The sequence below is a fragment of the Drosophila suzukii genome, chromosome 3 (genome assembly GCF_043229965.1).
Source record: "Drosophila suzukii chromosome 3, CBGP_Dsuzu_IsoJpt1.0, whole genome shotgun sequence".
Taxonomy (NCBI): Eukaryota; Metazoa; Arthropoda; class Insecta; order Diptera; family Drosophilidae; genus Drosophila; species Drosophila suzukii.
The window spans coordinates 75,681,883-75,709,787 of NC_092082.1; the positions used below are offsets into that span (position 1 = coordinate 75,681,883).

Sequence of the window (27,905 nt, forward strand, 5' to 3'; positions counted from 1 at the left end):
GATTACATCAGCAACATCAACTGTGAACATATAACATCAAAAACGGCAGGGGCAAGAAAAAATAACAGCGAAAAACTTGCGATTATTTAATTTGGCCTTTTTTAAGCTGCCCACTGCTAATTACAATAATACAAAATTAACTTCAACTGCAACTTATTATCGCCTAATCATATTATTCTCTTTTCCTCTACTTTTTTGTTGCTTTTACTCTGTACTTTTTCTGCAGTTTTATTTATTTTATTTTGTTTTGGCCGAGTGATTTTAGCGCTTGTTGTTATTTGAATACGCTTTTTAGCCCAGAGTTGATTGACTTAATCAAGTGCTGAAATTTTATTTTCGATGAGTCATGCCAAAACTAAGAGGATTCATTTTTAAAAATATTAAGTCACTAGTTGTTGATAAAAATGATGTTCGAGCAAGAAAAAGATTAAATTCTTGGAATTATTTTTGATATTAAGCGTATTAAAAGTTAATCACTTAATTTGCTCAAGTTTTCATTCTCTCTTTCATCGCCTGATGGTTTTTGTGTTGTTTTTCAGGCTTACTTAGCTTGTTTTACTTTACTTATTTGGATGCAATGCGGAGTACTTTATATGCTTCAATGACCGCATAACAGGCGTCAAGATTGCCAGTGGTCTATGTAATAAATTTTTTATAGCGGGTAACTACTACCTACAATTTATACACTGCCTTAGCATGTCCAATAATGTTAATGGACTGACCAGATGGGCAACAGTTGGAGGTGTTACCAAAAAATGGGGGAGTTCTCAAGATAAAATAAAGAGCAAACTACTTGGAACCAAAAGTAATAAGATATCTCTATGTTTTGTACTTGCGATACTTTTTTCCGACCCCCTTTCTACTTGGAAAGAAAAATAAACAGATATCGATTATACTTTTTTCCTAACCAAAATACCGCTATCCACTGGCCCGTAGACACTACATTTAAGTTTCCAAAAATTGTGCAACTAGGCCTAGGAGTTTTGCCTTGCATAAGGCCTTTTCCGCTTCCTCGTACAAGGGTCCACACCTCCAAAGCTACCTACATATAGTAATAATAATAGCCGCCAGGAAATCGCGGGCTTACCAAGCTTAGAGAAATTTTACAGACCACCGGCTTTCGGCTGCTTTTGGCTGTAACTTCAAGACACGCTCACTTAGTCAACTGTGGCACTCCGGCCATTAATAATAATCAATTTGTTGGATGATCTTTTGCGCAAAAACGGAAATTGATTTACCCCAAGTGCGGTGCGCAATTTGTAGTTCGTAATTGCCGTGATTAACACCTGCCGCAATTAGCCGGGAACTTTCACGAGCGGTTCTTTTTTTGTAGTTCTCTGATTGTTTTTTATGGGTGTGTGGCAGCTCCTATTTCCCTGCGGGGCGACTCCTGGCAATGTTTTTTGTACTTTTCGGGTCCGCCGCACAACACACACCGAAAAGAAACTTTTTCGCGTTTGTATCTGGGATCGTCGTAAACCGAACTAAATCGATTCTCACCTCACGGCTGCCATTAGAAGCCAAAGAAACATAGACGCCGAGCCGCAAAGCCCGAGCCGTGCCACAGCTTCACCAAAAAAAAAAAAAAAGAAGTAAAAAACCAACTCGGAGATAAAAAAAAAATGAAAAAGCACCAGCGCCAAGACCAAAAGTCTTCCAGGCAAGCGACCAGTTCTCCGCTGGCTTTCATTCACTGCCCGCGCAGTAGCAGTTTTTTACCAGCACCCCGCCCCATCATCATCATCATCCCAAGAGCTTTTACTTTTAAATATTTATTATTTATTTTCAACTGGCTGGCGCTTATCGTCGTCGCCTCTTTCCGTATTCAAATCGAAGCGAAAGAGATAAAATGCCTTGCGGCTGCATAAAGTTCCCATTAAAGCAGAAACATAAGAAATGTCTCACTATGCGCCGATCGCCATTCATCCGCTCCACTGTCCACTGGCCACTCCGCCAAGCAAGACCATTCAGATTGGGGCTTCCAACCAGCTCCACATCCACATCCACATCCACATCCACATCCACATCCACGTCAATCCATCGCCGCAGCCGGTTCATCAAAAGACGCCCAGCTGGATGCTTTGCTTAGCGGACCGCTTCCCCTTCCACGTTCGCTTATCGCCCGCCGCCATCGAACTGCTTTCAATTAGAAGAGAAAGTTCTTGCCACAAGCGCATGCAAGAAAAAGTGAAAAAAGCACACTCGACAAAATCAAAAAAAAAATACAAAAAAATACAAATAATCAACAAAGAAATGTTGTTACCGGCGGGCGCGCGAGAGATGCTTTTACTCTTAGCCACGTTGGGATCGGAGGGCAGCCATAAAAATTGCACCTCATAAACTAGGCAGTTGATGTATCACCCCCCGTCAAGTGACAACAATAACGATCGTAATGTAATGGAAATCGAGCAAAACTCTAGGTATAGTTGGACCGAACGGAACTCGACAAAAAGCAGAATATGCATAGAAAACAAATGACATCAGCAATGCAAAATGTCTTAAAATAGAAATGGAAATAGAAATAGTGCCGTTGGCAAAGAGTTTTTACATCGATAGTCGAGTGTTTCGAGGGACACATACGGACTGTACATATATAGATCATAGTACACCAAGGAAGAAAGGTATATAACTTAAGTAAGAAAGTTCTATTATGGGGGAACATTTTGTCAGACGTTCATATTTAACTTAAGAGAGACGAGTATTTAAAATCAGATCTTAAAAACTATTGCCTTCTTTTCACTAGGCCTGTTTTCTATTTCGTGTAAGCTCAAAACTTTTTCAAACGTTTGAACATTTGTAGGTGTGTTTTGTTTGGATGAGGGCGTCTCTGAAATTAGAAAGAAAATATATTTGCGTGGGCATTCAAAGAGTCTGTTAAATATTCTTTTTTATTTCTTAAGCTTCCTGGAAATCAGAATTATACTTTAAATAATATGAACCTCCACTATAATTATTCTATTCTTAAATTCGAAATAATATAAGGTAATTCATTTCTTCGACTGAGAAGTACAGATTCCAAAGTGGTTACTCATGGGCGTAAAATTCCCCTCATGCCTTGGAATAATGCCCGGATTCTCGTCGCTCTTAGCTGCACTTAGACGTTATTTTATCAGATCGGAATCGGTGATGAAATCGGTCGAGAAGCCCGGTAAGCGGTAGAGTTGGATCATCACCACATCACCAACTGCGTCGCAGCTGCTGCAATTGCCAAGGGACAAAGTCAAAGGTAAGCGGCAATGAAGTGTAATGCAGTCGCCCAGAAGAGGAGAGCACTCTAAATGGGCTCAATTAGCATTTCCATTTCCATTTTTATTCCCATGCCGCGACTGGATAATCTTTCACTGCTGACGACCAGTGCACTGGTGGGCGTTGCATTACGTATACGCCTCGTAAATTAAGTATACGTAAGCAAATGTATTTGCTTGACAAGAGCCACGCACTTGGTCAATTGGATTCAATTGAACTGTGAGCGCCCTCCAAATGGCGGATAAGAATGAAAATGGGAGAGCAAGTGCATAAAGCCGAAGTCTGTGTACTCTGAAGATATTGTATCTATGACAGCTATAGGAAAAAGTCTTTCGTTTTTCAGTAAATTAAATGGGCAGTAACATATAGGGCTTAATAATTCCTATAGCAACATACCAAGTTTCTTGTTTTATTGGCAATAAAGTGATAAGGTTCTCGGAAATATTAACAATATTATAAAAATAATATAAGTTATTGCTATGACAGCTGTAGGAAAAGTTCTTTCGATTTTCATGAAATTAAATGTTCAGTTAGAATATAACGCCGATACAAAATATAAAAATTTCCTATAAATAAAACTTTTTTTATTGGCAATAAAGTGGTATAGATCTCGGAAATATTATCAATATAAAAGTAATAATATTTACTTTAAGGTCTAGTACCCCTTGAAAACGTAATAAAACCCAAAACAGCTCTGACTTTGATCCGCTAAGCGACGACGTCCCTCGAGGGCGTGGAGAGGGGGCGGCGTGGGCGGCAAGTGGATCCGAAATGGAAACGAAATGGAACGCCTGGGTCCGCCGATGACGACAGCGGAGTGCCCGGCAGAGACTCTTTCCAAGCTATACCTATGTGTGTACAAGACCGAGACTGGGTCACTGTTACGAGCGTAAGAACCAGCGAGTGTTCTCCGCTCACGCACACACAGAGACTTGCGGACCCGCGGACCCGGAGTGCTTCATAATTAGAAGAGAGAGAGGGAGGGCGATAAAGAGTGCGAGACGATGGCAGAATACGAAAAGAATCGCTGGAACAACAATATAATACACGAGGTTGCCTGTGGCGCTGCCTTCTGGCCGGAGACTTCGCTTTCGTTTCGCATATTTTACGTTTCCCCCTTGCTTTATTGTAATTTATAATTTATTTGAATGTTGTTTTTTCTGCCTCTCATTTCTTACTTTCACACGCAGACGACCGGCGAAGAAAAGGGTTTGCCCCCGCCCCCACACACAATCTGCAGTCCATTGTTGGTAGTAATTGAAATCAGCAATCTGCCGAGACCCCGAAGTTTTCGTTTTCAGTTTATTAAAAGTTCGATTTTTATTCGCCTTTGTTGGGATTAGCTCTATAAATAGATGTGGTACGGGTAGACATACATTTTATTATTATTTTATAGGTATAATAAATATATTGTAGATGCTCCGCTCTCTAAACTAAATTCTCTCTCGAAACATTTGCCATTTGCAGCACTCCAATTAATGCGGTTCCATGTATTTCGCTTCCATTTTTAGTACAAATCACTTGAGCAAACACCATCCCATTTGGAGGAATAATTTAAAGTTTTGTTTTTCATTTCGTTTCGTTTCGGTTTCCTCTCTCCGCGCGGCATATACAATATGATTATTAGGCGTTGTAACAGTAGTATAGGCATTAAAGATTACTCATATGTGTAGTTATATTTATATGGTTTATATGGTGAGGGGGTGTGTAGAGTGGGCTACGTGCCTTGCGTTTCGAGCTGCTGGTAGCACCTGGAAGTCTCCAGACTCGCAGCCCAAAAATCGCAGAGCGCGTGAACAACAAAACAAAATTAAACAACATTGTAAAATGAGTGAGTGTATGCGTGTGCGCTTACAAAATAAAACAAACTTATAGCTAATCGTGTGTGTGTGTGTGTGTTTGTGTATAGCTAAAGTATTGCACTATGTAGTATATGTATAAATATATGTAATAAACAATTTACATTGAATTATAGAAATCTGCTGAAGCTAACAGGAGATAGAGAGAGTTAGAGATAGTGTGGCAGACCAAAAAAAGGTGTATAAATATGTGATGTACTTGGTTTTTTTTTTTGTTTTTTGGATAGTTTTTGTTGAGAAGGAATGTCGTTACACAGATTGCCCTGTCCCCTGCCAACACTTGAAGCCTCTAACGTGATCCGGGGATCGCCCATTTGGGTTATCAGCACCCCAAACGATTCGAGCTATTTGGATTATCCAGAGAATCTCGGAAGTTCCACGAATTCATTACGATTAAATCCAATCACCTAGATCCTTAGACTTGCGCGAATTCTTTATGTTTTTAACCGAATCACCTGGATCTTTGGAGTGGTGCGAATTCTTTGTGATCCAATCAGATCCTCGGAGTTCCGCGAATTCTTTATGTTTAATCCAAATATCCGTGTCATCCTCCTTCCGATCAGCCAGAGATCCTCCGCCGACAACCCACAGCACAGCACTCGACCGCTCCAGCGGCCGTTCGTCCCGCCCCTTTGGGCCGCCCCTTGGACCGCCCCCGCCACCGCACTCAGTTGCGCCGCTCGCCCGCCCGTGTCGCCTGCCGCTGCTGCTGCTGCTGCTCCTTGTCGCGCAGCTCCTTGATGGCGCCCACCGTGCCGAACATCACCTTGGCCGTCAGCTGGGCCCTCGGCGGGCCGGAGGACTTGCCGCTGGTGGCCGCCTCGCGGTCCAAGGAGGCGTTCGCATTGGCGTAGGCGTTCGTGTAGGAGACGTAGTTGTTGTTGAGGTCGCGACCGCAGCTGCACTGATGCGACATGTTGCACGTGATGTGTGTTTGTGTTCGTGATGTGGTCGCTAGTGGGTGGTGTGGTCCAGTTCCAGGCCGCTCTTTATATTGGGCGATATGTTCGGCGATATTCAACGGTGTTCGGCGTGGCGTGTGAAGCAGTTGATCCGCTTGCGGTTGTTTGCCAATTGATCGCGCCTCGCAGTCGCTCACACTTTCACAGACTCACTAGAACTAATTTCGAAAAGCTGTGGTGTTGTTTTTGTGGCCAGGCCTCAGATGGCAGAGGCAGAGGCAGCGACGACGGCGTCGGCAGAGCGAGAGCTGCCAAACAAGAGAGCGCTGCGATCACCAGCTGTTGAGAGAGAGCTTGCTGTCGCTGGCGCTGCCGACGACGCTGCTGCAGCGGGTTTGCTGCAGTGAAATGATAAATTTCTCTACACGGAGAGAAAAGTTTTAAATTAAATAACAAACTTATATATCAAAGGAATACGAGATAATAAAGATCCAAAGATCAATTGCCAACAAAACGAATGTTTAGACTTTATACATTTTTTAAGGCATACTTTTAGGTTCGTTCAAGTTTTCAATAATCAACTAAAAGGCTATGAAGTTTCTAGGACTTTTGAGTTAGCAAATTAATAAAGCCAGTATCAACAATTTTATTTTTAAACATTTTTTTTAAATATTTGAACTATATTTAAATGTCTTATTGGTTACATCCAGAAAATAAGGACCCAGAGCCTTTTCAAAGCCTGCTTAATATAATCAGATAAAAGATCAATCCCACGGCATACCTAAATTTCTCACAGTGCACCCTCTGCAGCTGATCGTGGCTCTCTGCGCACTCGCTGCCTCTGCCGCAGTCGCAGTCGCTGCTCTTGTGAGAGCTTTCTTGATTGCAGCGAAGAGTGTTGTTGTGTTGTTTCTAATGCCCTCCCCCCGAGCCACCCCGCCCACCCCCTCTCAAATTGACGACGCTGCGCTTGTGTAATCTTTACGTCGTCTTTGTGTGTATTTCTTTATTTTTGTCTTATTTCTCTTTCAGTGGAGCGTTGTTTTTGTTGTCGTTTTACTCATAACAATTTGCGAATTCCACAGGCACGCTCCCAACAAAAACAACAACAAAATCAGCAGCGCCAGCAAGTGAAAATCACTAAGCAATGCAGCGACTCACCTGTTTATTGTTGTTGCTGGCATTCATTAAGTTTCATTCACCTTTTGCAGCAGACTTTATATTGTAGTTTGTTTGTTTGTTTAGCTCTTTTTTTTTGGTTGTTGGTCATGCTTTTACATAATTGTTGAGTGTGAGTGCCTAAAAGCATTAAAGACCAGAAGAAAATGCCTTTCTAACAGCCTGAACCTGACCCCAAAAGAACCAACAGAATTTCCAAGTGGAGAGAGCGAAGAAAGAGCAAAAAAGAGACAAACAAACGCATTCGCTTTCGATCGATCGTCACTTTCCTCAGCCAGAAGCAGAAGAAGAAGAAGCAGAAGACTCGTACTACCAGTTTTCTCCAAGAACCCAAAAGTCACGGTGACCCATATAACATATAACACCGCAGTCGCTGCTGACGTCAGCAGAGCGGGAGAGAGTACAGAACAAACGATAGCGAGCGAGAGCGAGGGAATGGAAAGGAAAGAGAAAGAGCGCAAGTGCTCTGATCGAAAAGAAAGCGAAAAAAGAAATTTCAATGCAGCGAAGCGTAGAATGGAGAACGTATGTTTGTGCTTGGAGTGCCAGCAAACAAACAAACACCAGCACACACACACACACTCACACAAGTGCAGGTGATCGTTTGCTCACCTACTTAAATATGTCGGAAAGTGTGTCATCGGGAAAGAGAGAGAGAGAGTAGAAGCTGCAGCGGAAGAGCGAGCAACATTCTTTGCCGACTTTACGACTCTTCCCGGCGTACTTACTTATATTTACGTATACGTATTGCAGAAACTTACATACGTACGCAGGTATGTGTGTAGCAGGCAAGTGTCAACAGTTGTGGCTAAATTAATAGTGCTGGCCAGAAGTTTCCAAAAATAGCTGATAACACAATGGTATTGAAATAACAAAGGCTGGGGTTGCTTCTGGTTCTGAGCAGCATTTCCGACCGACCACCCAATCCAAGATAGGAAAACCTATTAGTCGTGTAAATTATTATAATCCATTAAATACCAAAATAAAAATGTTTTTCGGTAACTTGGTAATAATAAACAAAGAAAACCAGTTCTTAAGGAGTCATAAATATTCTAAAGAAAGTTGTTAAACTCTTTTTGGAATATTTTTTTTAATAATCATTTTCTATTTGTGTTTAATTTAAGTAAAAACGACTTATTACTTTCTTAGTTATATGCAAGCTGAGTCTAAGATATCAAGTTTTAATAATTAAGATTATTAATGATATGATACTTTTATTCGATGTTCTTTTTAGGAAATGGTAATATTTTCTTAAATTCTAAAATGTTCAAAGCTTTTTTCATAACTACTAGTCTGAACACAAACAAACAAGCAAACATGTGCAGCATCCAGATGCGATTTTGGCCATCTGCATGCCACCCACTTCCCTCCTGAGATCAGATTCTCGAGTACGCATCTGGCCAAAAGACGTGTCTCGCTCGTCTGGGCCGTAAATCTTCTCAGCTTTCGACTCTGCCGGTCGTCGGTGCCCTCTGGCCGCCTCCTAATTATAAATGCATATTTATGCTGCCTGTTAGTGGCTTCTACTTGCCGCTGCCATTGTTGTTGGCCAGGTTTGCTGATATCTGACGCCACATAAGTTCATCTGGATCTCAAGTGCACATTGCACTGCGTTTTTCTCATGCGCAGAATCAATTAAAAGAGATGAAAAAACCCCAAACGAAAACTTGTTGTGGGAAAAATCTCCGAAAACCTGCATAAGAATCGTGATTTTCCATTTTTTTATTGTTGCTTTGGTTATATTTTTGTTCGTTGGTCTAGCAACTACAAAAATGTTTTCTTTGGTTATTTTTATGTTTTCGCTTATGCATTTTTTCGGTGGGAAGTTAGTATCTCTCTGTGTGTTGGATAGGTGTGGGCTAAACTGGTTGGGAGCCTCGTTTTTGGTTTTTTTCCCCATTTTTTTATTTTGGCCCGGCCAACTGCAGGTTTAATTTTGTGTCTTTGTTTTGCCTTATTTTGCCTACCGCCTGCCAGCGATGATGATTTATCGCTGAACTTGTCTTCTGGAAAAGTGGACAGAAACCGAATCGAGTCGCATATTCATATCCTCCTCCTTTTGGCCATATGTGCAGGCCAGATGCCGAATACCCAAATGAGCTGCTTGGCCTGCGATTAGACCGCTGGGAAATTTATTAACCTGTTCCGGTGCGATGACGCGGCAGTGTCAGGCCATCGAGATTGGCCCCGGCCACGACACGCTTTGGCCATGTTTTGATGTTGCGAGCCATGTCATTAGGCCCTGCTATCAGCCTGATTTATGATCGATGGCCCGTGGTGAGTATGAAAAGCACGCGCACAACCAAATGGCCGAAATCAACCAACCCATAGAGCCATATAGCCATTTACCTTGACGTCCCCAGCAATTGCAGCTGCAGTTATTGGCCAAGGTATCGCGATGATGCCGATGCCGATGCCGATGGCTTTTACAGGAACCTAATGCCCGTCTAATGACGACTGACGTCATGGACACAATTAGCCGCCATTTTTCCCCAGAAAAGCCATAAAAACGTATAAACTACTAGGACAAATTGTAATTGCGCCACAAATCTCAATGCAATTTCGGCGAGTTCCCTCGAGTTCCCCGCTGTGCTCTTAGCGTTGCGTATACGACCCGTGCACCCCGGCCACTTTCAGCCAATGGCCACAAATCGATGTATTTATTTGCTCAATATTTTCCAATTAGCCAGCGATTTTTGCTTTTATTCGTAATTAAACTATTTACAACTAAGCATCGTCTCAGCGGGAATTCCTTGGGTAATGGTTATTTCCCAGGGCTGTTCTTCCTACGTCTGGGTAATTGCCAGGAATGCTTTGAAAACGTATTGGAGTAACGTAAGTAGATTGATTGGAAACATGGCTAAAGTGTCAAGAATCGGAAGAGGAATAGAGAATACCTAGTTTTTAAAAAGGATATAAATCTTTAGAATTTTTTAATACTAAACTCACGACCCCGTGATACAAAAGAATTTCTCGCTCTTTCTTTAACCTCCCCTGAATCCCGGCATAAATCTCAAAGCAAATCCTAGTGAAATCGACAAAGTACCTCGAATCGGTCTTAAGCAGGCATTTGTAGCCCACAAAGAAATCGGAGTCCAGAGCAGGATAAATGTTAAATGTTATGCCTTCTGGCGCGAAGGCGGCGTTGTGAAATAGTTGCTGGCATTCCGCATAAAACTTCCTGACGTTTCGCTTTTGAAATGTTACAGCCGAAGAAGGGGGTTATTGGGATATGGCCGGGGTTGCATGTCATTCGAGTTGTCAGTTGTGTGCTAAGGATTCCCCACAAAGAAGGGCCGAAGGCGCTGGAAAACAAATGTCCTGCATTTGAGTAATGCGCACCCAGTCAGCTGGCAATTTTCCGCTGAAATGGGTAGTGGCTGGAAGGTATTCTGTGGGAGTATGTGAGACCTTCACCTAATGAACCCCAACATTGCAACATCGCAATTCATCATACTGACGTACTTAGCATACTTGCATGCATCCTTGGTGCATTCTCGAATTGCAGATTTCCTCACCTTCTCGGTCGGAGTCTGTTTCACCAGCCTCGAGGAATGGCTTCTTGGCTTTTGCGGAACAGCCGCATGGCCACGGCCACTTGTTACATTCCTGGCGGGGATGGGGAACCCCCAATACGACCCAAAAGCCACCCCTCTGGGGTGGTGAGAATCCAGGGCAGAACTCACCACACATTGTCGTCACTTCTGGCGGCTGTCGTGTGGGTGGTTCGTTGATAAGGGCGCGCAAAACGCTCATATAAGAAGCCGAGCGCCATCGGATGCGGATTCAAAACATAACCGACATCTGATCTGTCAACGTGCAACAGGAGCAGCAGCCGAACCACTCCCCGGATTCCCAGACATCCAAGTGCACCGCGTGTCCTGTTTCTGAGTTCTAGAGTGTTATTCCCCGAATCGATCCTGCGAAAGTCGCATCGCGGTTATTTTACAATCCGTTCTGTGAATTTTCAGCGGCTTTGGATTTTGCTGTAAGTTGTGAATTGAATAAGGCAGTTGAAATATTTATAAATATAGTTTAGGGTCTTTAAAAACAACTAGAGAGTGCGTTTTGAAGTATATAATAATATTAATTTAATAATCGGGATTGCCACTGAAAACGCTTTTTTCTGAACTCGGGTGGAATTCTTATTTATGTTAAGATAAATTCTAATGGAAATTAACTATTAACGATTTCTGTGGCACTCTGAACAGTTTACTTTTCTAACTTATTTTAAAGCACAACAAGTTCAAATGCATTTTTAGAAAAAACATTTATTCCAAACGACAGAATCACATATTTTTTAAAATAATTAGTCTTACGCTTAGGGTTTGTTATTACGAGTGCACAGAGAAACCTTTTTTCTGGTTTAGGAAAACTGATAAAACATAAATGAAATGGTTCTTTCTTAACCCAAGATTAAAATATCTTTAAATGTTTAAAAATAGCATACTACAGAAGATTGTTTTTAAATATTTACCATTTAAATCACTTCAGAGGAAAAACATGAGTGACACTTTTTGTGCCTAAGCCAACATTTTCATAAAACATTTGTTCTAAGAAATAATATTTCTTTAAATACAATTCCCCAAACAACCCGCGAATGAATATTTTTGCATTCCAAAAAAAAGAAACCAAACTCAATCAGCACATTTGCCCCAAAAAGTATGCAAAAGAACTCAATGCAATTTGTACTCGTTTTTGATCTAAGCAAAACCCTCGAATTCAATTCGTTTTCAATCGCTTAGCGAGGAGACAAAAACCCAATTTGATTATATAAAACGCCTCTGGTAACAATTGACATATGGCAACAGAGTCAGCATCAACAAATCTCAGGGAATCGCAAAGATGCTGCTAGAAGACAAAAGACAAGCCTCAATCAAATTGTAATTAAATAAATAACAAGACGCCCGAGAGGGAAAAATAAAAGAAATGCAGGGCAGGGCGGAAAAAATGGGATCACACATAGAGAAAACCCAAAAGCCAAGGACGAGAATATTAAATAAACAAATCGGAGGACAATTGTTGATTGATGTTGGGGCAAGTTATGGGCTTTCCAGGATGGGGATGGTGATGATGATTCGCCGCTCCAGGGTCAGGGTTTATGTTTACTTGCTAAATTGATACACATGTCAAATTAAAGAAAAACAAGTAAGTGGGGTGACCAGGACCCAAAGAGAACAAGGGTCCGGCACATTTAAAAAACAAAACAAACGGCGGCATCCAAGGGTTCCAATACAATGAGGTTCTAGCTTTTTATTGCCTAACCGCCATAAATTGGCGCAAAGAAGTTAGCCACTTCATTACCTGAACGTAACTTAATTAGGCGGGCTTAGAGGGAAAAGGTGAAAACAGGGGGGGGGGGTCTTGCCCCTGGCAGGGCTTTCAATTTAAAAAAGCGTTTCAATTGCACACAGCTAATTTTTCGCTCATTTGGAGGTTCAGCTTTAGCTTTGGCATTATTTTCCCCACCTGAGGGATCTGTCCGTCGTAATTTGCCGCATCAGCTGAAATTGCTTTGACTCCTGCTCCCTGGTAAAGCTGAAATTGTGCTTATATCCCTTTGGATTCTATGTTGTTGCGATGGTCTACGCTTCGGCAGCTTGGGAAAGTTCTCCAACTTTCAAACTTAATTAGGCCGGGATGGAAGACGACGGGCGGTCCTTCTTTGAATTTCCGTTGCACTTTTCGCTTGGCGGTCAAAACTAATCGCCGCTGCGGATATGAGAAAAGGCCAGCAGCGAACCGAAAGAGTTATGGCCAAAAGTGGCGTAAATTCATAAACAGATAATGCCTGAATCTCATTTGCGGCCAAGGGCGTTTCCACGACAAACGAGATTTTATTGCAGGAATGGAAATAATAGTGAAAGGTGTTGACACTTTTCACAAAACTTGTTTTGCCCCCACATCAGATTTACGATTGCTTCTCTGGGGGTTTGCTCCTCGTTTTGTCGTCGCGCTGCGGTTGATAAAGTCTAACAAATGTGACGATTTTCCGCCTATTATCTCGTGGCCATTGCCTTTTGCAGTGCCGCATTCATTGCTTTTATTGTCCTGCGTGGAAAATGCACAGCTGCCATCCATGGGGCCATAGCCATTGTAAATCAAACACGGGGGTTTGAGGGTCTGAGTTCGTGGAGTTTGTTCCTCCACTGGCTTTTTGCGGTGTGGTGTCCCTGGTGAACCTGTTGCATGATTTGTGGCCCTGTTGCACATGCACCCAGCGAATTTATGACCGACCACGGTGCGTATGCGCAACATTTGGCCGCTAAGAGTGGGCTTCAATTAATTGATTTCCTCTGTGTTTGCACATAATTATGAACGGCAGCGAGCCGAAGTTAGAGGCCTTTAAGCCGTTTTTGTAATGGAAAATTGTCACAAAGTTAATTTGCCTAGCCAAACAACAAGTTTCCCGGGGCAGTGAATGTAGGGTTTACCGCCTACGTGCCCAGACTGTTAAATTTTCCGGCGGAAATGCAACCGCCACTCGGCCAGTTGTTTCAATTGATGGCACCACATCTCCAGACATCGCCACAAAAGCTTTGATGGCTGCGAGTGACTGGCACTGCCATTCGGCTAATGGAATCCTGCGAGCAGGACACTTCACTCCGCAGTCTGGTTTAAATTTTGGGGTAATTGTTCTTGGCTAATTGTGGCATCTGCGGCGGGAATTAAGCCACTCCATTCCGCGGATCAAGCTCAGCGTTTACGACTCGACCTGCAAGGCCAGCAGAAAACCCGTCGCGTCTGCTGCAATTCCAGTTGGCCAAAGGATGCGAAGACCAAAGCAGTAAAGACCAAGGACCAAGGACCTTTTGCAAGAGTGCCGGCGGCAGTGGCATCAAACTTTTGGCCACATTTTTTAGCGCTCTGCAGGCCATTTTTATTCCTTTCGTTATTTTTGGTTGTGTTGACTGTTTGTTTGCCGCTGCCATTTCTGCCATTTCTGGGCTGCTATTGCCGGGCTGTCAACGCGTCGGCATTTGTTTGCCGTTGACATATTTTGTGTTCTGTGGAAATTCCTCGTCGATTGTTTGTTTCTTTATTTTGCATAAATATTCGTAAACGAAGGCACATACGGGCTCGCATTAGGGTGGGTTTGTGGGGGTTCAGAAAAGTGATAAGTTGACATACCTATACTATCAACTGTTTTTGGTAATTCTTTTAGGTTCTAACCAATACTACTTATGTATGTACTCGTACTTTGGAGGTTATTATAGGTAAAATAAGGTTATTCTTCTTGACTAACTTGCATCATAATGTTTATTAAAACTTATAGCTAGAACAAATATCACATTATATGTATAATCTATCTACTCGATTCTAAGAGTCTACCCATAGCAGAATCCACTTATATGACACTATTACAATTTCTTATCATTTAATTTGTGTTACTGTAAGTTGATTTACTAGGGTAATTTGGAGCTTCTTTATCGCTTACAATTGAAAGATACAAAGCATTTCAAGCTTTCCTCTTTTCTTTTGAAAGTCTTTAAAATATTAAAAAAATGTTCTAAGAATTAGAACGAGACAGGCGTTTAACATATAGTTATTTTAAATTTATATTTGAAATGTCTACTTTCCCACTCCTCAATATCCCTTATCACTAAACTGAGCCACCCTAATCCTCGGGCATCCATGTTCACGAAAGGCGACAACTGTCGCCGCAAAGTATGCAACGCTTTGACACACAGGGAATTGGGGAGCGAGTGCTTAAAATTCTATTCGTCGCCTGCTCACTTTGTCTTTTGCACCCACTTCTTTGCAGCAGCGTCAGCCAGACGTGCCACATCCACATCATCCCAGCATAGCCACCACCCCATCGCAATGAACTCCCTTCACGCCCACCTCCTCCTCCTGGCCGTTTGCTGCGTCGGCTACATCGCCAGCTCCCCTGTAATTGGCCAGGATCAGCGTGGTCCAGTGGCCGGCGACAGCGATGCCGATGTCCTGCTGGCCGCCGATGAGATGGGCGACAACGGAGGCGACAACATCGATAAGCGGGTGGAGCGGTACGCCTTCGGTCTGGGTCGTCGTGCCTACATGTACACGAACGGGGGACCGGGAATGAAGCGCCTGCCGGTCTACAACTTTGGTCTGGGCAAGAGGTCTCGTCCCTACTCCTTCGGACTGGGCAAGCGCGCCGACTACGACTACGATCAGGACAATGAGGTTGACTACAGAGTGCCGCCAGCGAACTACTTGGCCGCCGAGCGTGGTGGTGAGTCCACATATCCTTCAAAACATGCATATTATATATCCCTTTAATCCTTGGTCCTTCAGTGCGACCTGGCAGACAGAACAAGCGGACGACGCGCCCGCAGCCCTTCAACTTTGGCCTGGGACGGCGTTAAGTTAATCCGGGCATAATCCTCCCCGGATGGCGCACTAATCCAAATCCAGCCGTGCGCCATTCGTCAGGGAGCCCATCCTAACCCTACCTAAAATTATCAAAGAAGTACTTGCAAAAAAAAGCTCTCAGAATCTTCTCCACACTTAAATCACATTCAGGAGTCAATCTAAATATCTTTGAATCCAACCGAACCCTTTGCACGCCCCTCGTCCCTTAAATATTTATATTAATTCGCTAGAGCCAAATGTATTTATTTTTAGTTTTTAAATCGAGACGTTTAACGGCAGCCTCAAATCGACATAAAACTGCAAAAAAGACAAAAAAAAAAAAACAAGACAGTATGAGAATGAAACTGGCGTGTGCAATTATCAAGGAAGAATACATAAAATGTTATACGAATCTATTATATATGCATATTCAATCCAATTTACAGTACTCCAAATATGTATGTACATTTTAAAGGGGCATTAATTAATATATACACGCGGATTTAAACTTATATACTTGGGGCAATCTCTCTCAAAAGGAGCGACACGAGTGGCATTCGTTGTGGTCGCAATCGGAGGAGCACGAATACCGGGCAAACCACTGCATACTAATATCAATGTAACTAGGTGTTTGACAAAGTGATTACTAATTTAACTATATGATTACAAATATGTAATTGATTTGTGAATACATACCTACCCAAATAAACATAGGCGCAGCAACACTGCGCAGGCAAATCCAGTTCAACCTGACTTTCAATTGACTTCTTTATTTCTTAGCTCAGTTTGTGGTCCCTCATAAAAACAATAAACTTAGTTTTGCTACTCAACTATCAGTTACAATATTCGTTACATCATATACACTTTAAATTATCTTAAGTTTACTTAATTTATGGTCGATTGTCTTGGTAAAACTAACTCGGTCTAACAATTTGTCTTACTATTTTCAAACACAACACAGAAACGTTTAAAACATTTAACATTTTTAAGCAGTGAATCCTAATCTAGTCTAAACTAAAACATGTCGATCTGTAGCTTGCACAGGATGGTGTCGAAGGCGTAAACGGACGAGATGAACGTGTAGGGACTGTAGCGGATGATGCCGAAATCTGGCTCCAGGCTAGGCAGGGAACACGGCGTGAAGTTCATCTTCTGGGTCTGATAACGTCCGGTGGTCATGGGCGGTGGCTTGCGGGCATTCTGCTTCATCTTCTCCTTGCGGGCAACCAGCTTCTTGGTTTCGCGCACCATGTAAATGGCCTCCGAGTTGGTCATGTAGTCGTGAATGATCTGCAAATTAAAAGAGTAAAAGGTTATTATAGATCCTACAACCCTAATCCTTTCCGCGGTCTTTATACCTTTCGCTTTTTGGGACAGTGGGCGAATACCCAAATGAGGGTGCACAGTGTGTTGAATATCTCACTGTCCTTGTCGCACCAGCGTAGCAACATCTGGGCAATAGTCACCAAACCTCCTTCCTGGAACGTGTTCACCGTGGTGCTGTTGTAGCGGGCCAAATTCAGGATGATCCGGCTGCATCGCTCGATAAGCTGCTTATCCACCTCCGAGCGAATGGCCTGAGCCATGATCCCATAGCAAAACGTGGACATGAACTCCGAGCACCACATCAGAAGGTGTGGCACGGTGCGGGAAAGACGATCTGTGGGGATTATAAGATGGGATTAGTTAAGTCATTAGCTGGCTAGTAAACGGCTAAAAAGATACTCACCTAAACGACTTAGGACAGCTAGTGCATCCGATGCAATAAAGCGTCCTCGCAGAAATCGTACTGCTTCCTGGACTTTGCAGCGCACTGAGTTAACCGCTGTTGCCTCCTGCCGCAGCTGGACAATGCGCTGTCGGATGGCCAAAAGTCCCTGGTGCCTCTGGCGTTTACGTGTTTGATAGCCACGCCAGTATCTCTGTATTACCTTGGCGGCACGCTTTTGGCGGATTAGATCCATCATTTCAGGCGTCATCAGGGCCTGGAAACGTTTGCGAGCCAAAAAGCCACGAGCATGAGCCTGGAAGTTCGGAACGGAGCGACGGAGCAGTTGGAAACAATTGCGTTGCTCCACCATCAGACGCTTGCCCCGGAACTTTTGCTGCAGATGAATTGCATGAGTACGCAGCTGGACAAACTCCTGTCGCGCCTGCTTCATGCTTCGATTAGCACGAAATCTGCGCTGCACCAGGATGGCAGCGAACTGAGTTAGCTGGTAATCTTGTCGCGCTTTGAGCATGGCACAACGGGCACGGAATCGGCGCTGCAGCACCAATGCAGCATTCCGTTTCATCTCGAACGCCCTGCGTTGCTCACGCATCAGCAGAGTGGATCTGATAAATGACTGCATTAATCGCACCTTACGGATGGTATCCAGGAAGATCTGCCGCTGGCGACGAGCCTGCACTGTGGCCCGCCACTTGCGCTGAATGCTCAATGAACTGAGCCGAATCCTACGATAGCCCGACCTAAGAGCTCGCATTTCGCGCACACCGCGCCACCATTTCTGAATGCGGATGATGGCCTGGCGATGCTTTTGGTAAACTCCCATCTGCTTCCTCATCTCCAACTTCCCGCGGTATCTTCGCTGCAATTTAATGATGGCTTCCCTTTGCTTTTGGTATAGGGCAACCTGCTTCTGCATCTCCTTCTTCGCTCTATAGCGGGTTTGAATGGTAATAGCTGCCTGTTTAAGCTGGGTATAGGTCTTGAATTGCTTTTTCATGGCCAGACGAGCTCGGTACCGTCGCTGCAATGTGATAGTAGCTTGGCGCAACTCCAGAAAACTGCTTCGCTCTCGTTTCCTGAGAAGATGACCACGCCAATGCATCTGCAGACAGCTCACCGCTGCCTGGGTGCCGCGGTACTTGGCCCGCATGAACCTCATGGACTTGTGGGCATGGAACCTGCGTTGCAGCTTGATGGTCATCTCGCGTAGATGCAGATATTCCTGCCGCTCCTTCCGCATCTGCAGCAGAGCTCGCCGACGCTGCTGGACCACCAAAGCAGCCTTTTTCAGTTGTGTGAACTCGGCTCTTTGTTTTTCCATTTGACGCTTGGCCCGGTACTTGGTTTGGATATATCTCGCGGTGGATTGCAACTGTAGGTAGTTCTCTTTTTCTCGCCGCATCTGTAAAGTGGCTCGCCAGCGCCTCTGGACATTTATGATACACTGGCGGGCTCTCAAGTAAGCTTTGCGATCCTCGGTTATCTTTCGGAACAGACGATAGCGTGTTTGGATGAGTATGGCGGAGTCTCGAATCTGAAGATACTTCTTCCTTTCCTCGCGCATTTTCCAGGTGGCCCTTAGGCGCTGCTGCAAGCAGATTGCACTCTTCCGGAGGGCTTGGTAATTATTGCGTTCGATTCTCATCTTGAGTGTGGCCCTCCTCTGAGCCTGAACTTTAAGGACACTGGAGCGAAGGGACAAATAGTCAGCTCTATGCTTTCTCATCGCCAGCTGAGCTCGCCAGCGTTGTTGCATATTAATGGTGGCCTGTTTTAGCTGCAGGAACTCCATTCTCTGTTTTTTCATACTCCACTTGCCTCTCATCCTGCGCTGGACAAAGATTATTAGTTCCCTCTGCCGCAAGAACTTTTGGCGCTGAGATTTTCCCAACTGGTGGCTTCGCCACTGCATTTGGATGTAGCTGGCAGCTGCCTGTTGCTTTTGGGATCGCTGCAATCGCGCTGTAGCCGCCGCCGCCAGTAGCTTCTTAGCAAAGAGCCGGCGCCGCCAGATAAGCTGCAGGAAGATGGCGGCCTGGCGGAGCTGAAGGAACTGCCTGCGGCATTGCCTTCCCATTTGTTGGGCCCGCCACCAGCGCTGGATGGTGATGATGCTGTGATAGCTAAGGTACAGCTGTTTTTGCGCCAAGTAGCGACGCGTGAACTTCTGTAGGATTATGGCGGCCTGGGTGCGTTCCTCCTTGAATAGCTTGGCGTACTTCCTCATCTGATGGCCTCGGAACACTGCCTGAATGACAGTGGCAGCGCGGTGACGACGCATCAGCTCCTTATGGCGAATGCGCCGCTGGATGACTACATGAAGCCAGCGACGACGCCACCATTTCTGGAGCACCGTGGCCGCTGCATGGAACTTGGGCGAGCGGAACTTGTAGATAATCTGCCAGAGCAGCGAAAGCGTTTTCTCGCGATGCCCGTCCACGATGTCCGGGGCAGAGATGTCTCCGCCCAGTTGGAAGTTGGCCTCGCTTAGGGCTCCAAGTGCCAGTTTAACATTAAAGATCCGCTGAAGGCGGGAAATGGCTGGCACCCTCAGCTGCCGTGTAAGGTCATCGCGCAGGAGAATGACTTCCATGACGCGGGTTAGCCTCACTCCATCTCGTAAATCCACAGCCAGGTTGTTGAAGGCATAGTCGAACTCGTCCAAGAAAGTCTGTTTGTGCTGCAAGACGTAGCCCAGGCGACGCAACTCCCGCGTGATGTCCCCAATGTTGGCCAGCAGTTCTGAGGAAAAGCGCAGCAGGATGTCCCTGGTCTCCTTGTGTGGCGACTTCTTAACGAACAAACAGGGATTGTGTTTGACGATTCGCTTCTGCTTGGCCTGGTCGAGAAAGAGCAGCAGGAAGAGGATCTTCTGAAGCGAGTGCTTCTTGATGGTCTCCGCGTACTCCTCGGTGAGGGTGTAGGCCTTGCTGTACCTTTGCTCCTCGAACTTGTTCCGGAACAAGCGATTGAGGATAAAGGTGCTGAGGCCTACAATGTCACGATTGGACTGCATCTGGATCTTCTCGCCGAAGACCACTTCCAGTCCAAGGCGCAGCCAAAGCGGATTGAAGCAGAGCAGCAGCTCCAGGATGGTGCGCTGCATGACCACGTCTAGGTGGAGATTGCGATCGCTGCGGATACGCAGCGCTTGTTTGTTCACATACACGGCCACCTTGGAGCAGGGCAGGCGCATCTGCTCGCTGAAGAAAAGGTCCACAGCTGCCCGACGCAACGTCTCCAGGCGATACTTGGTAAGATAGTTCATGGACTGCTCTTCCTTGGTGGGAGCCACCACCAGCTCCTTGTTGCGTACTTCGTTGAACAGCTTGCCCACGTCTATCTTGCTATTTGAGTCTGCATCCAGGTCGGCGGGTATGGAAACCAGGGCATTCAGCCACTTCTTAAAGTCTGCCTGATGGCGATCCACTGCCTGCTCGTCCAGATACATGGTGGAGGCCAGAAAGGGATCTGTTGTGGTGGTAGCTGCGAACGGATCTGGGTTGATGTATGTCTGCATATACAGCTCCGAGTCGTAGAGCTTGACAGGGGCCTGAACTGCAGATTCCCTGGCCTTTCGTGGTGTGGTGGTCTTCTTCATAAGCGACATGGTCTGCGCCAGCTTAAATTTCTTCTGGGTGGGTGGCCAGGCGTGAGCACTACTGCTCCGGGCGGATGCATTTGCGGGTGCAGCACTTCTCTGCAGAGTGGTGTCCTCCACCCGTTGCTTCTTAGGCGGGGAGATGAACAACGTCTCGTTGCGGTATAGAGATTCGTTGCTAGGTGCATCCGAGAAGCTCAGCTCATGGGAGCGGCGCTTGTGAGGATTCTGGTTCTTAATCGGACTGCCCCGGATTGACTTACGGCCAACTTCGTGGAGATTAAAGCGACTTGACTGAGCGAGGATCTCGTTGTGATTGAAAAGGAACTCCTGCTGACCAATCAAACTAGCCTCACTGCTAGAGGAACTATTTAGGTCTTTGCCCTTCATCTGGGGTTGCTGCTCTTGGTAGTAACGATTCTGTTCGATAGACCGAATCTTCATTTCGTTCAGATTAGGCATGGAACCTTGGATGGCAAACTTTGTTTGCGGCGAGAGTAACGATAGATCCTTCATGGACTCTGAATACTTTCGCAGGGGTGAGCCCACCAGCTTGATGTCCCGCTTCAGGTCGTGTATGGCGCTCTTTGGTGGAGTCCTCGGTGGACTGGGCCCCTCCTCCTCGTGAATGCAGGCAAGGAATCTGGTTTGTGTAGCATGGACAATTGTGGTGGTTTTGTTCAGAGGCGTCTGCATTTGTCCTTCTGTTCTGGAGCTGTCCAAAGTGTCAAGGGAAACGTTGGTATCGCAATGCTTCACATCAAATGTTTTGTTTGTGGCCGGCTGATCTTCTAGATCATCTGGAGTAATTCGACGAGGTCGCATATCAGTGGCACTTTGTTTTTTATTGCCCCCGAGTGTGGGTGTCGGCCAGGCGGCCAGATTGTCCGGCAAAATGCCAGCTGATCCCTTGCCACGAGTCTCGGTGGACGGTGTGAACCTAAGATTGTCTATCACGTCCAGGAGGTTTCCCGGGGTCATGGGACTGAGGTTCTCCTTGAGGCTGCGTGGCTGTGGTGATATGTAGACTGGCTCTTCCTTCGGAGGCTTGTAGACATTTCTCTCGGCCAGAGGAGCCTGGGCAGGAGGATGTGGCCGGGCAGAAGGACGAGTGGGTGCAGAAGCTCGCCAAGGCTGCTTGGCGGATGGTGCTGCCGCCGCAGACAGTCGCTTCTTTTGCTGCACAGCAGCTGAGGCCACGCTCTTCATTGTTTTACCGGCTCCTGTCGGCGATTTCAGCTGCAGGGTCTTGCCCACGGTGGGAAATTTGCGCGGGTTCTTCAGGTAGAAAGGTAAGTACAAACAGAAAAGGGTGAGTGGAAGTTTAGGGTGGGAAATGCAGTTTTTGACTAACCTTGACTGGCTGGTTGCTCTTGGACTTGAGTATGATCATCACCTCCTTACGAAAGTTGCGGTTGTCTATCAGCTGCAGCGTCTCCTTGCAGGCCACCTCGATTTGGGGGTTCCACACCAGCTCCATGGAAACCTCGTCCATGGCGGGCACAGTGTGCTCCAGCCACTCAAGGCTCAGGTTGTGCTCCTCCCGAATGGCCTTCATCACCTTGACCTGTAAAACGGGTGTTCCATTGATTAAATACCAGTTACCAGGCGGAGTGTAACCCACTAACCTCGATGTCCTCGTCGCTGGGATTGAGGACGCGCACCTGGCGCTTGGCTGTCTTGGTTACTGGCACATCCTCAAACTGCACAATGGCCTTGGCGGAGAAGGGAGCCATGACCACCACGGCGGGCTCGCGTCCCTCGGCGCGCTTTTTTTGCTTAAGACGCGACGGCGTCACCGTGATCTGCAAATACCGGGAACTCTGTTATTTTACGGGGTAACCATTTTCGGGGATCAAGGTCCAAAGGAGGACTTCGCTAACCTCAAAGGCGCTCATCGCGGGAGCTGACCAAAAACAGAAAACACTTGCACTTAACAAAGACGGTCACGCAGCGAACTTAGTCTTCCATTAACACTGCGACTAACTAAACAATTAACACAATTAACCAACGGTGATTACAAAAATTAGAGCGTCGCCGCCAAATTCCAAATTCAGTATGAAAAAAAAACTGAGCGTCGTTTGATGTTTTTAAAATTTTTAGTGTGACCAGTGACAGATTGTGACAGATTGACAGTGAAGGCGCCCCCTGGTGTTTTTTTTTGAATCCAACCAAAACGTAAGTTCTCCACTTCTACCGCGGCACCCCTATCAAACGGCCACACTGAAATGTCAGGACGGAGTCCTCGCTGACATAGCCGAGACACTCACCTACCGATTGTTCTTTTGGCCATCTCTATTAAACGTGAAGTTTCGTTGTGCAACACTATGTATAAGCGGGTATTTCAAATTCAAATTTAAATAAAAATATATAATAGAAAAATATATAAATATATATATATTTGTATTCTTAGTATGGAGGGATGAGCAACATAAAAATCGATAAATAAAACATTAATGATAAACAGTAAACAAAAGAGAATACAAAAAAGGAAGGTTTTTAATTAAGTTATTTCGAAATGACTTTTATTCACAATCTATTTACAAATTTCAACAACAAACATTAAACACCGAATACTTTGCTTATGCATATCTCTTCTAATTACATAAGCCTACTAGGAGGCAACAGGTGAGCGAGTGGCATGTTCTCGCTTCCCGTCTCGGAGGAATACATGTTCTTCAGATAACCCGGAAAGGGCGTAACCGCATCGAAATCCTCGCCCGCCGAATCCTCCGGCGGATCCACGGCCATGAAGGAGATGGCGAAACCCCTCAGAGAGTTACTCTCGTCCGTTTGGAATCGCAGCAGCAGGGTGTCCGAATTGGAGACTATAATTGGCGGCTTGTGCTTGCCGCAGAATCTCCCGTGGATGGTGTTCATGGAGTAGCCCTCCTCGGTGACCTCCAGATAGTCGTAGTCACACCGCTCCGAGTATTCGATCTCGAAGTGCAGGAATCGGATCTTGACACTGCTCTCCGGATCAGCCTGGATGCGCCAGTCGCAGTACATGTTCCGTCTATAGGGCCTACTTCCGTATCGCGGATGCGAGTAAAAGGTCTGCGAGTGATTCGTGGCCCTCAAGTAGCCACCGCACTCGGAGACAAAGGTGGCCTTGAAACCCTTCCTCTGCAGACCCGCATCCGTGGACAGGACCATGAACATCTCGTTGGTGGATGCAATCACCGCGTAGGGCTCCCGCCCACCGCAATATATCCCCAAGGTGGAACTGTTCTCTGAGCGACCATCGTAGATGGCCACGTAATCATAGATGCACTCCTGGTGGCTCTCCACCGCAAAGTCATGGAACGTCAACTGAATCCGATGGCCCAGGACCGTCTGAAAGTGCCAGTAGCAGTAGATGTTGCGGGGATAGTCCTCCGGATAGTTGGGACTTTGCAACACACCGTACGACGTGGTGATCTCGAACTTGCAGCGCGTCTCCGTGCAGTTGTGTCCATTCTCAGCCAGGGTGTATCCATTCCGGCAGCTGCACTGGTAGGATCCGAAGGTGTTTCGGCACCTGTGCTGGCAGCCACCATTGTTTATGGAGCACTCATCCACATCTAAGGGATAAAAGTATCAATACCCCATTCAAAAGTAAAGATGTTCCCTTCTTATGTTACCTATCACAAACTGGGCCACAAATCCACTTCGCTGCACTGTGCGATCCGAGTAGAACTCCAGCCTCAGGACACTCTGTTCGGAGTTCACCACTGGAGGCAGTTCGTGACCACAATAAATGCCAATTTTCTTTAGCCGATTATCCCTCATCTTGGAGTAAATAATCAGATAATCGTAGTTGCACTTGGTATAATGGAACCGTGTGCCCTCCAAATCAAAGTGGGTGAAGTTCAGGAAGACGGCGTGATTCGGTGGGGCAACCACCTCCCAAACGCACTGCTTGGAATTGGGGTACACATCCGGATAGGACGGTGAATACAGGGAACCATTGGACTTTGTGGCATCTACTACTCCGCCGCAGGCATTCTCGCAGGTCTTTCCATTGGCCTGCAACTCGAATCCCGCTCGACAGCCACACTGGAAGCTGCCCAAGGTGTTGATACATAGGTGCTGGCATCCGTGATCCGTGAACTTGCACTCATCCACATCCAGCATTAGAGCGGCGGAGAAGCCCAGCTTTTGCACTGATGCATCGGAGACGAAGCGGATGTACATCTGATTGCTGCGGGTTCTAAGTGAAATGAGAGGGATTAACTTGATTATATTCTTTATTTCTTATTAACCAACTTACTTTATATTTGGCGGGAGCTTGTCTCCACAGAAGCGTCCTATGAGCCGGGAATCACTGTGATTGCCATCTCGAATCTCCACGTAGTCGTAGGCACAACCATCGTGCTTCTCCAGCTCGAAACTCTGGAACTTCAAAGCCACCTGGTGGTTATCCGGAGCTGTTATGCGCCACACGCACTCCTTGTCGGGCATGTAATCCAACGGATAGTTGGGAGAGTCTATAGACTGATCCCTGGTCAGCTGGATGTCACCACCACAGACCACTGTAAAGGGAAGGTAAATATGGTAAATTAATTTAAAGATTATTGTGTAGTCCATTTAAGAACATTGCATTTAGGTAAATGGTGTAAGTGTAAGGATCAAATTGACATTCAATTGTAAATTCCCGCCTATTAGTTTTCACCATTGAATTTTTTAAAATAGATATTAAAAAATTCAATTTTCGAGATCTATCTCTTTTTGAAAATACTCTAAAATCAATAAAGAGTGCCTTGTTTCGAACAGGATTACCGAATAGTAAGAAACTAACCCTCGAATCTGGCCTTAAACCCACGGTAACCTTTGTCTGCATTTCGGTTCACATAGTTGATAAGCATGCGACTGGTCTGTGTGGTGATAACCTCTCCACTGGCATTTCCGCAGAGCCGTCTAACCAGCGGTGATCGGTGCCAGTAGCCGTCCCTGATCTCCAGGTAATCCTGCGAACAGTCACTGGAGCTCATTAGCTGCAGCTGTTGCAGATGGAGGATGACCTTCTCGCCATTGGTGGCCGTGATCCGCCACTCGCAGTTGGTCAGGGAGGCATCGAATTCGGACTCTGGCGAGGATTCCTCTCCGGCATCTCCACTGCCTTCGAATTCGGTCAGCACTCCATTGCCCGAGTACATAAAGTGAGGACTAACTATATGCCCGGAGTTCTGCTGATAAGTCCTTCCGCAGGAGGCGCATTTATAAAGCAGATTTGCCTGGACAATGTCCCCACGACTGAGTCGCCTTCGCTGACCCAGCTCCAAGTGTGTTCCTGGTGAAATCCCTATCGGCGTGATTGTATCCAGGTAGGGACTCTTCGAAAACGAGTTCTTGGCATAATGCATAATGGAGTTGAGATCGTAGGGCAGCAGTGGCAGGTCCACCTCCTCCGGCGACAGGACATCGAAGTTGTACTCCTGACCCCTCATGATATTCGCCTTGTTGATGACGATGTGCTTGTCCCTGTCCCCACGGGCATGTTCATGATGGAAGCCAATGGTGTGGCCCAGTTCATGGATGATAATTCCAAACTTTTCGCAGTTCCGACCTATGGAGATTGGCTGGCGACCGTTGCCATTCTTGCCCAGAAAGGAGCAGCAACTAGGGGATATTTAAATTAAAAAAGGAGATTTTAAAATGATAATACCCATCTTACCCGCAATTTTTGACCGTAAAGTAAATATAGTTCACATGCAAACTGGGATCGCGTTCCACGAACTTGATGCAGGTGAAGTTCTCCCAGTGGCGCATGGCCTGCTTGAAGAGAGCCTTGTGGGCTCCACTAAAGATGCCATCGATCTCGTAGGGAATTACCCCATAGTCCCAGGTTCGCTCCTTCCTCACTGTCACGGCTCTTCGCTGCCTTTGGAGGGGTTTTCTAAGTGAAGTAGGATTCCGGATGAACGAATGACTATGTTGCAGGACATCTACAGCGTCATCGGTCCAGAGAAGTGGAGGTGGTAATCTCAGCCCGGCTTTGTTCTGCTTCCGGCGTCTCCTGGATGGGTGGTAGATGGACAGGGGCTTATGAGCTCAGGTGTTGCTTACGTGTTTCGCCCCAAAGCAAAACTCAAGTGGCAAAGTCAAGTGGCCCTACTAATTGCGCACCATTGTGTGTGGTACAAATCCCAGTGGAACTTACCCAGAATATTGTCTGTCTGTCTTCAGCTGATGGCTGTCATCCTTTTGCTCCTTTGACTCCCTTGGCGGCACCTGTTGTGGTTGTATGTTGAATTGTAATTCGACTCCCGACCACGTGATGCCACCTCACTCACCTGTGGAGAGTCCAGCAGGCCAAAGAAATCCTCCGGCTGTTCCTTGAAGTCAAAATCACACTCACTTTCGGGCAGCTGACTCAGTCGCCTGCTTTCCGCGAAATCCACCAGAAAAATCATCATCAGTGCTCCCACAGAGAACACAAATAATAATTTCGCTTTCATTTTCATGGGCATGCGGCAAATTCCTTCCATTTCGTTGGTATTTCTGGGGGCTCGTTCCCCGAAGTTGCTTCAACCAGTTCAAAGTTCTAACTGAGCGCTCGTGGGCTGCGATTGCCGAATTATACTGGTGAGACAAGGGTTCCATGGGTCGAGCAGGTAACAGATGAAGTTCGTAGAGTTAGAGGTTGAGGGGAAGGAGGAGGAGTAGGACTGCAGAATCTCGACTGACCGCTCGAAGGGACAGCTCTATATGGAGGGAGAACGATCGGCAGCAGAGAAGCGACCCCTGCTCATTGGCGATTCTGGCTGACCATCCATTGTCTGCCTGTTTGCATTCAATGGATTTTGATTTGGGTATCCCTGCGCACCTTGACATTGCCCATATACCATTTACCATCCACCAGATACCATCTACCTGGGGCGCTGGCCGGGCTCAGGGGCATTTGCCCAGGATCAGGTGTTGAGTTCGGTGTTCAGTCCTTTTAGGGCAGGTCATTAATGATCATAAATCCCCCGCATGAACGAATCGTTTCGCGGTAATTCCACCTCTAAATGCTATTCAAGAGCCATGGCGCTTCTGCCTGCGAAGGCAAGGTGGAACTTCGCGGG

General features: G+C 45.9%; 4 protein-coding genes across 5 annotated transcripts; 1 reads left to right on the forward strand and 3 right to left on the reverse strand.

Moving 5' to 3' along the window:
• Positions 1–4,547: 4,547 nt before the first annotated feature.
• Positions 4,548–6,231, reverse strand: LOC118877843 (uncharacterized). The gene has a single exon (XM_036818065.3). The coding sequence runs from the start codon at positions 6,019–6,021 to the stop codon at positions 5,773–5,775; it is 249 nt and encodes an 82-aa protein (XP_036673960.1). The 5' UTR covers positions 6,022–6,231; the 3' UTR covers positions 4,548–5,772.
• A 4,733-nt stretch (positions 6,232–10,964) lies between these two features.
• Positions 10,965–16,265, forward strand: AstA (allatostatin A). Of its 2 annotated transcripts, none has more exons than XM_017076693.4 (3): positions 10,965–11,174; positions 14,955–15,404; positions 15,467–16,265. In XM_017076693.4, exons 2-3 carry the CDS (start codon positions 15,011–15,013, stop codon positions 15,535–15,537), a joined length of 465 nt encoding a protein of 154 aa, XP_016932182.1. In that variant the 5' UTR covers positions 10,965–11,174; positions 14,955–15,010; the 3' UTR covers positions 15,538–16,265. The 2 variants fall into 2 exon arrangements, with proteins under 2 accessions (XP_016932182.1, XP_016932180.1); XM_017076691.4 differs by having other exon boundaries at positions 10,966–11,174; positions 14,952–15,404.
• Positions 16,266–16,273: 8 nt separating this feature from the next.
• Positions 16,274–22,956, reverse strand: asp (abnormal spindle). Its single transcript, XM_017084328.4, has 6 exons — positions 22,740–22,956; positions 22,485–22,661; positions 22,211–22,423; positions 17,253–22,134; positions 16,882–17,183; positions 16,274–16,813 (listed from the first exon to the last, which is right to left on the reverse strand). The coding sequence occupies exons 1-6, from the start codon at positions 22,752–22,754 to the stop codon at positions 16,538–16,540; spliced, it is 5,865 nt and encodes a 1,954-aa protein (XP_016939817.4). The 5' UTR covers positions 22,755–22,956; the 3' UTR covers positions 16,274–16,537.
• A 409-nt stretch (positions 22,957–23,365) lies between these two features.
• On the reverse strand, positions 23,366–27,819 carry tld (tolloid). The gene is made up of 7 exons (XM_036818062.3): positions 27,132–27,819; positions 26,999–27,069; positions 26,513–26,854; positions 25,637–26,457; positions 25,109–25,370; positions 24,480–25,048; positions 23,366–24,419 (listed from the first exon to the last, which is right to left on the reverse strand). The coding sequence occupies exons 1-7, from the start codon at positions 27,324–27,326 to the stop codon at positions 23,458–23,460; spliced, it is 3,222 nt and encodes a 1,073-aa protein (XP_036673957.2). The 5' UTR covers positions 27,327–27,819; the 3' UTR covers positions 23,366–23,457.
• Between the last annotated feature and the right edge of the window lie 86 nt (positions 27,820–27,905).